At 44.5% G+C, this 10,000-nt stretch overlaps 1 protein-coding gene across 1 annotated transcript in view; it reads right to left on the minus strand.

Annotated features, from left to right (window-relative positions):
• Nucleotides 1-10,000, minus strand: part of LOC143291391 (uncharacterized) — a 19,381-nt gene that overhangs the window by 1,672 nt on the left and 7,709 nt on the right. Inside the window, exons 5-6 of the mRNA XM_076601230.1 lie at nucleotides 8,803-8,965; nucleotides 8,146-8,306 (exon numbers count right to left, since the gene is read on the minus strand). Of these exons, the coding sequence (XP_076457345.1) occupies nucleotides 8,146-8,306; nucleotides 8,803-8,965 (324 nt within the window). The remainder of the gene's footprint in view (nucleotides 1-8,145; nucleotides 8,307-8,802; nucleotides 8,966-10,000) is intronic.

Here is a 10,000-nt window from a genome sequence, read left to right on the forward strand (position 1 = left end):
GATATAGATAGATAGACAGATAGACAGACAGATAGACAGAGACTAACAGACAGGCAGTCAGAGAAAGAGACAGACAGACAGAATGACAGACAGACAGACAGAGGTAGATAGACAGACAGTCAGAGAGAGAGAGATAGAGACAGACAGACAGACAGATATAGATAGATAGATAGATAGATAGATAGATAGATTGATAGAGACAGATAGACAGACAGACAGACAGTCAAAGAGAGAGAGAGAGAGACAAACAAACAGATATAGATAGATAGATAGATAGATAGATAGATAGATAGATAGACAGACAGTCACAGAGAGAGAGAGAGAAAGAGAGAGAGAGAGATACAGACAGACAGATATAGATAGACAGACAGACAGATAGATAGATAGATAGATATAGACAGACAGACAGTCACAGAGAGAGATAGAGAGACAGACAGACAGATATAGATAGAGACAAACAGACAGACAGTCACAGAGAGAATGGGGAGAGAGAGAGAGAAAGAGACAGAGACAGAGAGACAGAAAGGCAGAGTCAATGGAAGACAGACTTGAGGAAATTAACGTCCAAGAGTTTTGATGGCTCATGCCTTTCAAGAAGACATAATGTAGATGGGTATGAACATTTCATAACAACATTGAATTTTGTATGATTGTCAATGGCAAGATTTTTTTTTTAAACTGGTTTAATGTTCAGAAAGGATGTAGACAGGGTGACCCTATATCACCATAGTTGTAACCACACACACACACACACACACACACACACACACACACACACACATACAACCACACACACAACCACACACACACATACACAACCACACACACACACACACACACACACACACACACACACACACACACTGACAGAAAGACGTTGTTGCCTCAATGTGCATGAAAAAATACTTTGTAATGGTCACTGTGGGCTACTATGTATTGAGAGAATATAACATTCATAGCAAGGGGAATACAAGATACAATAAATCTGAGAAGAAAAATGCAGGTGAGTAATAACTTTGTGGCGCCGAATCTCTCCATATGAACCTATGTCCCATCGAATACCCCCGAAAGCGGAGTATGGCTGCCTACATGGCGGGGTAAAAACGGTCATGCACGTAAAAGCCCACTCGTGTACATGCAAGTGAACGTGGGAGTTGCAGCCCACGAACACAGAAGAAGAAGAAGAAGAAGAAGAAGAAGAAGAAGAAGTCCCATCGAATATAAAAAGGTTTTCCTCTATATATATCAAAAACAAACAAACAAACAAAAAACAAAAAAGACAAGAAAAAAAAACCCAAAAAAACCCACACACCTTAATCATAAAAAATGACAGAAAAACCATGTACTTAATCATTGTCACTGTTGACACTACGCAAGCTCTTTTATGCTCAATCGTACACGACGCTAATACCAGAGTCGTACCTAATATACGTATAGACTACTACCACAACAACGATGGCTTGTTGTTGGTCCGCACTGACAAACCGGATTAACTCATTCCTGTCTTCAACTCTCTTGGTTGAGCCATCCGCGTGACTGCATGTAGTTAGTCTGTCTGTCTGTCTGTCAGTCTATCTGTCTGTCTGTCTGTCTGCTGATCCGGGCATCTGCTTGGCAGATGTGGTGTAGCGTATATGGATTTGTCCGAATGCAGTGACGCCTCCTTGAGCTAATGAAACTGAAACTGAAACTGATCCGGTATTCATTGAATAGCCCATTGTCTGTCGTGTCGTAGCACGAACTCGGATCCATCACGGAACAAGGAAAGGAAGCGATAATTATGGCTTTGTCCACAGCGGCAACTGATGTGCAGTGTTCGTAGAATAGAGACAGCGTAGCTGGAGCAGCAGAAGAAAGAGAAAAGGGGAAAGGGGGGGGAGGGGGGGGGCAGGGGGGTAGAGGGGGGGGGGCGAATCTGCCGGTGCATGGATGGGGGGTGGGCGGGGGTGAGTGTGTGAGAGAGAAAGAAGGAATGGGAGAGAGATAAGCAGACAAAATGGTTGAGAGAGAGGGAGAGAGAGAGAGGGGGGAGGGAGAGAGAGCGAGAGGGAGAGAGAGAGGGGGAGAGAGAGAGAGAGGGAGAGAGAGATGGAGGGAGAGAGAGAGGGAGGGAGAGAGAGAGGGAGAGAGAGAGAAGGAATGTGAGAGAGATAAGCAGACAAAATGGTTGAGAGAGAGAGAGGGAGAGAAAAAGGGGGAGAGAGAGAGAGGGGGGGGGGAGGGAGGGAGAGAGGGAGGGAGAGAGAGAGGAGGGAGAGAGAGAGGGAGAGAGGGAGAGGGAGAGAGAAGGAATGTGAGAGAGATAAGCAGACAAAATGGTTGAGAGAGAGAGAGAGAGAGAGAGAGAGAGAGAGAGAGAGTGGGAGATCAGTCTGACTTGGGTCCAGGTCCAGGGTTCGTGCAGCTTCACGTCTTCACACTGCTGGAGCAAATTTCCGCGGAAGAGCAGAGAGGGTAACAGTCCAAGGGTTACACCGTCTGCACGGGTCTTCGGCTTCAAAATGGCCACTGTCATGGCGGCCCTAAACTGCGCTCGCTTCAACATGAACGAAGCGTAGACCGGCTGGAAGGCTCCACACACACAGCGAAAGGTCAGTGCATGTGAAGGCATGGTGCTTCACAATAATTGTCGTCAACTTTCAAATGACAACTTTACCTAAGTTCGGAGGTACACGACTTGAAATGCAGACACATACGAGCGTCATTCAATAAATAAGGTGAATTTTTCGGTATAAGGACTTCTAATACAGATAGAAGCTTACTTTTTTTTTTCTTTTTTTTTTACTTCTTTTTCACATGGATTTAATTTGTTTTGCAGATTAAAAAAAACTTTGAGAGTTTTGGCGATTAACAAAGATGGCCGACCAAGAAGCATGCTCCAGGATTGAACAGCGGTCAGTTATCAAGTTTTTGGTTGCTGAAGGGTGCAAACCAGTTCAAAATTCATAGGAGAATGTCAACTGTGTATGGTGCCACATGTTTCAGCCGAAACAATGTCTACAAGTGGGCTAAATTGTTTGAAGAAGGACGGAGCAGTGTTGAGGATGAAGACAGGCCTGGAAGGCCTACAGAAGTGAGGTCTCCTGAGGTGATCGAATCAGTCAATGACTTCATTCAGTCTGACAGAAGGGTGACATTGGATGACATTGCAATGACTTTGAGCTGAGGCAGGTCAAGAAAGACATAAAGAACAAACGCAGGGGTCATCAGTCAGAAGGAGTCATCTTGCATCATGACAACGCAAGGCCTCACACAGCAGCCCGAACGGTGCAGACCATCAACGAGCTGGGCTGGGAACTGCTCCCTCATCCCCCTTACAGCCCAGACCTTGCCCCGTCAGACTTTCACCTGTTTGGTCCCTTGAAAGCGTTCACGAGAGGCACGAAGTTTGAAAGTGACGATGAAGTCAAAAGTGTTGTGAGCGACTGGCTGAGACATCAGTCCAAAGATTTTTACGCTGAGGGAATACGGAAGCTTGTGCACAGATGGGAAAAGTGTGTGACAGTGCTGGGAGACTACGTTGAAAAAAAAGAAGTAAGCTTCTATCTGTATTAGAAGTCCTTATACCGAAAAATTCACCTTATTTATTGAATGACCCTCGTAGAAGCACCACTTCGCAACTTCGTGTGCTCCCGCAAGCCCCCTAGAGCGAGAGAGAGAGAGGGGGAGAGAGAGGGAGAGAGAGAGGGGGGGTATAGTGGGGGAAGGTAGGTGGGAGGGGGCGGGGTCGGTGGGGGGGGGGGGAGGAGATGAGAAACGACAATCGCTTTACTTAATTAAGTTCAAGGGAAAAAACAAAAGCAGTAAATATCCGTGTGCAGACACTCTCTCTCTCTCTCTCTCTCTCTCTCTCTCTGTGTTTGTGTGTGTGTGTGTGTTCTCTACACTTGCCTGTACATTGATGTATAGACCGAAAGCAGGACAGTCAAAAGCATGTCCCCACAAGCTTGAAAATTCGCACACAAAGCAAAAATTGCTGAACAGTCTTCGCCATCACTGTACAACAAGTTGTCATCAACAGAACCCAGCACAGAAAGCAGAAGATACAGATGAAGATGTTACCATGACAACAAACTGGAATCATAAAGTACAACAACAATACAAACAACAAACAGCAACTACAGACAACAACAACAACCAACAATAACAACAAATACATCTACCACCAATAACAACAACAGCAAACAATCTCTGAATCGTTGTCAAACACTTGTGGAAGCCATACGGAATCACCAGTTGTTTTTTTGTTTTTTGTTTTTTGTTGTTGTTGTTGTTTTCAAGTGAATGAACTGAGATGGTATGCACAGATAAATAATGACAGTGATGCTTCTATGGCATTTATGAAGCACGGTTCTTTTAGGAGAAAAAAACTCAACACACACACACACACACACACACACACACACACACACACAATCATGTAATACAGTGGCAGGGTTGGACACACACACAAAAAAGACAACCACATGCACTTCAATAATATTTACACAAAAGATTGCTGGAAAGCGTATGTTTCACATTATGTATAAACGGAGTAAAACGTTACTGTATTTCTCACTCCAGCAGAAAAAGTAACCATCACTGCAAGGTGGAGTGATGGCCTAGAGGTAACGCGTCCGCCTAGGAAGCGAGAGAATCTGAGCGCGCTGGTTCGAATCACGGCTCAGCCGCCGATATTTTCTCCCCCACCACTTAACCTTCAGTGGTAGTATGGACGCTAGTCATTCGGATGAGGCGATAAACCGAGGTCCCGTGCGCAGCATGCACCAAGCGCATGTAAAAGAACCCACGGCAACAAAAGGGTTGTTCCTGGCAAAATTCTGTAAAACAAATCCACTTAGATAGGAAAAACAGACAAAACTGCACGCAGAAAAAAGGGTGGTGCTGTAGTATAGCAACGCGCTCTCCCTCAGTGGGGAGAGCAGCCGAATTTCACACAGAGAAATCTGTTGTGATAAAAAGAAATACAAATACAAACGTGAGTCACGGAGAGACGGGAAATGGTTTTGAGTTTATGGTATCTGTCACGGCTCGTTGGCGATCTGCGTGCATGCCTGTCTGCATTTTTTTCCCTTCCCCTTTCCCCTTTTTGGGGGAGGGGGGGGGGTGTACTATTTTTCAACTGGTTTAAAAAAAACAACCAAACAAGTCTACAGAGCCGGTGGGGTGTTACAGGTTTTCCGGTGTCTCCTTCCCTTCCGTGCCGCTGCCTTCGACGGGTCCCCAGAACACAAGCCTGGAAACTTCCTCACTCCCGTTCCCACTCCCGCTCCCACTCCATACTTCCATTGTGCCCTGTCCCACCTTCCCACTGTCCCTCTTGCCGACCAGCTTCAGCCATCAAGCTACAAGTGTCCGTTTACAGCTGTCAGCACGAGTTTGAACTCTGCCAGCGGGGTTGAGCAGCACTGGCGCTGCAGTTGACTGTAAATTGTAGAATTGTGCTGTGTTTAGACAAAGGTTATTTTTTGGTTTGTAATACCTGGTTTTGTGGCGTGTATTTATGTATTTTTTGCATCGCCACAGTAAAGCAACGAGCTGAACTCTTCTGTATCTCTGTGTTTGTGTTGTCGGGACGTTAGCTAGTCTGGGAAGGGGTGGGGGTTCATGGGCAACCCCATACGGGTTGTGACAGTATCACACTGAAGGGAACAAGATGAAGCAATAGGTTTTGACAGAAAACTCAACAAAGAAAATGTGCACAGAAAACTGGACAGCTAAAAGACGCCACCTTCCTTGCAAGCTTTGATTGTAGGAGAGAAAAGAGAGAGAAAAAAAAATCGAAATCACTGACATACACGGAAAACAACACGCTAAACAGAGCATTAACACTAAAGACCGAACAACATTGTACACTGACAAGTGCCCACACATGGATGCGAGTTACAGGACAAAGGAACCAGCGGCCTATTCCGGAAATGTCAGCCATAGCAGTACACATGCACTCAAGTTACGCACAGTCCATGAAACAGGATAATGGAAGGAGTGACCATCACTGCGAGTTTGAGTCAGCCATAGCAGTACACATGCACTCAAGTTACACACAGTCCATAAAACTGGATACTGGAAGGAGTGACGACCATCACTGCGAGTTTGAGTCAGCCATAGCAGTACACATGCACTCAAGTTGCACACAGTCCATGAAACAGAGGAGAGTGGAAGAAGTGACCATCACTGTGAGTTTGAGTTGAAAAGCAGAGAAACAGTAACCTGGGTAATATTCCCCCACAAAAAAAAAAAAAAAAGCGCATAATGGTTAAAAACACTGCCCCGCCAATGTTTCTGTTTTTTTTGTTTTTGTTTGTTTGTTTTTTTGTGTGTGTTTTTTTCCAGAGACCAAACTTTGACACACAACCAACAGACCTGGAGAACAATTGTTCTGTGTGACGCCCCACAGAGTTGAAAGAGAAGAAGAAGAAGAAGAAGACGGAGAAAACGAAGAAGACAGAGAAGACGAAGAAGACAGAGAAGACGACGACGAAAAGAAGAAGAAGAACATCATCATCAACAACAACAACAACAACAAGGACAGGGAAAAGGAGAAGAAGAAGAACAACAACAACAACAACACCGACAAGGCCAGGAAGGAGAAGAACAACAACAACAACACCGACAAGGCCAGGAAGAAGAAGAACAACAACAACAGCAACAACACTGACAAGGACAGGAAGGAGAAGAAGAACAACAACAACAACACCGACAAGGCCAGGAAGAAGAAGAACAACAACAACAACACTGACAAGGACAAGAAGAAGAAGAAGAACAACAGCAACAACACTGACAAGGACAGAAGGAGAAGAAGAAGAAGAACAACAACAACAACAACAACAACACCGCCAAGGCCAGGAAGAAGAAGAACAACAACAACAACACCGACAAGGGCAGGAAGGAGAAGAAGAAGAACAACAACAACAACAACACCGACAAGGCCAGGAAGGAGAAGAAGAAGAAGAACAACAACAACAACACTGACAAGGACAGGAAGGAGAAGAAGAAGAACAACAACAACAACAACACCGACAAGGCCAGGAAGAAGAAGAACAACAACAGCAACAACACTGACAAGGACAGGAAGGAGAAGAAGAAGAACAACAACAACACTGACAAGGACAGGAAGAAGAAGAACAACAACACTGACAAGGACAGGAAGAAGAAGAAGAACAACAACAACAACACTGACAAGGACAGGAAGAACAACAACAACAACAACACTGACAAGGACAGGAAGGAGAAGAAGAAGAACAAAACAGCAACAACACTGACAAGGACAGGAAGGAGAAGAAGAACAACAACAACAACACTGACAAGGCCAGGAAGAAGAAGAACAACAACAACAACAACACTGACAAGGCCAGGAAGAAGAAGAAGAACAACAACAACAACACCGACAAGGACAGGAAGAAGAAGAAGAAGAACAACAACAACACTGACAAGGCCAGGAAGAAGAAGAAGAAGAACAACAACAACACTGACAAGGACAGGAAGGAGGAGGAGAAGAAGAAGAACAACAACAACAACAACAACACCGACAAGGACAGGAAGAAGAAGAAGAACAACAACAACAATAACACCGACAAGGACAAGAAGGAGAAGGACAGGAAGAAGAAGAAGGACAAGGACCAGAAGATGATGATGAAGAAGAAGAACAACAACAACACCACCGACAAGGACAGGAAGAAGGACAAGGACCAGAAGAAGAAGAAGACGAACAACAACAACAAGGACTGGAAGAAGAAGAAGGACAAGGACCAGAAGAAGAAGAACAACAACAACAAGGACCAGAAGAAGAACAACAACAACAACAACACCGACAAGGACAGGAAGAAGGAGAAGGACAAGAAGAAGAAGAAAGAAAGAAAAAAATGGCGATACAAAGAAGTGAGCACAAGAAGGTCGCGAGAGCAAGCAAAAACAAACAAAACAAAACAACAACAGCAGCAGCAGCAGCAGCAGCAGCAGGAGCACCAACAACAACAACAACAACAACAACAACAACAACACACACACACACACACACACACACACACAAACAAAACCCCCCCCCAAAAAACACAAAAAAAAACCAGCAGTTAAAAGATGAACAGGTAACAGGAACGATCCGAAACAAAACTGATGAAAACGTCCAAGAACGAAAAGCATACTCACGGGTTTTGACAAACACAATAAAACGTCTCGCCAAGGCAGCTTCATCAGAAGGTGTGGGATTAGACACAATCAGCTGCCACGTCCCCTCGTCCCGTTCTGTGACGTCCTTCAGCGTCACGATGACGTCAACATCAGGCAGCGGCCCCGTCACAGTGACGTCACTGTCAGCCAATCACCAGACACCACGATTGTAAATATAAACACAGAGGCGACAGAGGAGACAGAACACTGGGTTCCTAACGAATCTGTAACCCCCGACACATGAAGAACTGGTCAACCGACACCCTGGCCCACCCTTTTCTTTCTCTTCAGTTTCTTCAGTGTTATGAGTTATGCATGCATGTGAATGACTGGTGTGAAAGGGCTTTGATTTGTCTCTGCACAAGATTCAGCGCTATATAGATACTTACTACTATTATTATTATTATTATTATTATTATCAACACACCCTCTACACTATCCCCATCAAACTCTCCTTCTCTACCCCTTCATGTGACATGTAACACACACACACACACACACACACACACACACACACACACACACCCCAGATACACGAACATGAACACACACACACACACACACACACAAACACACACACACACACACACACAGTGTCTGGACATGCCGGTGCCACTGCCCCCTCCCCGTTCTGACCTGCTGGAGCTGTTGCAGCCGATAGTTGTGTCGTCAGGCTTTTTCAGCTGACAGGATCTGACGTTGTGAGTGTAGGAGGTAGCTCTGAAGGAGAACGTGGCGTCCTCTCCTGACACAACATGCTTTGTGGGAAACACGGCTGGCTCTTTGAATGTCAAGGGACCTGTAGAAGAACAACAAGTGTCCACAGTGATACAAGAGAACATGCAGAACAATTTCACACAACGATACGATGGACCTATAGAAGAACAAGTATACACAGTGATACAAGGGACATACAGAAGACCAGGTATGCACAGTAATACAAAGGACCTGTAGAATAACACGTACACACACTGATACAAAAGGAACCTGGAAAAAGAACATGCACACACAGTGATACATGGAGTGATGGCCTGGAGGTAACGCGTCCGCCTTGGAAGCGAGAGAATCTGAGCGCGTTGGTTCGAATCACGGCTCAGCCGCCGATATTTTCTACCCCTCCACTAGACCTTGAGTGGTAGTCTGGATGGTAGTCATTCGGATGAGACGATAAACCGAGGTTCCGTGTGCAGCATGCACTTAGCGCACGTAAAAGAACCCACGGCAACAAAAGGGTTGTTCCTGGCCAAAATTCTGTGGAAAAATCCACTTGGAAAAAAACAACAAAAAAAACAACAACCTGCATGCAGGAAAAAATACAAAAAGAAAATGGGTGGCGCTGTAGCGTAGCGACGCACTCCCTGGGGAGAGCAGCCCGAATTTCACACAGAGAAATCTGTTGTGATAAAAAGAAATACAAATACAAGTTGCTGGAGCACGCATGTTTCTTCACTTGGTCATTTTATGTGGAGAAAAGTAAATATTGTGATTCGGACAGGAACATGAACATTTTGTGAGAGAAAAAAAGGAGAAGAAAAACAATAAAACAGAAAAAATACCCACCTACTCTCTCTCTCTCTCTCTCTCTCTCTCTCTCTCTCTCTATATATATATATATATATATATATATTGTTTGTTTTGTTTTAATTGGTATAATTTTTTTCTGATTCAATGATTATTTGTACGGCATGTGCTGGTAACCCGATTTCTTGTAACAAAAAAAACAAAAACAGTTTGTTTAATTTCACTGTTAATAATTAAAAAAAAAAAAATGGAGACAATAATAATGATAAGTGGGGAATCTATAACACAAAAGAAATGTTCAGTATTTGTTCCA

This window comes from Babylonia areolata, chromosome 17, assembly GCF_041734735.1.
Source record: "Babylonia areolata isolate BAREFJ2019XMU chromosome 17, ASM4173473v1, whole genome shotgun sequence".
Taxonomy (NCBI): Eukaryota; Metazoa; Mollusca; class Gastropoda; order Neogastropoda; family Buccinidae; genus Babylonia; species Babylonia areolata.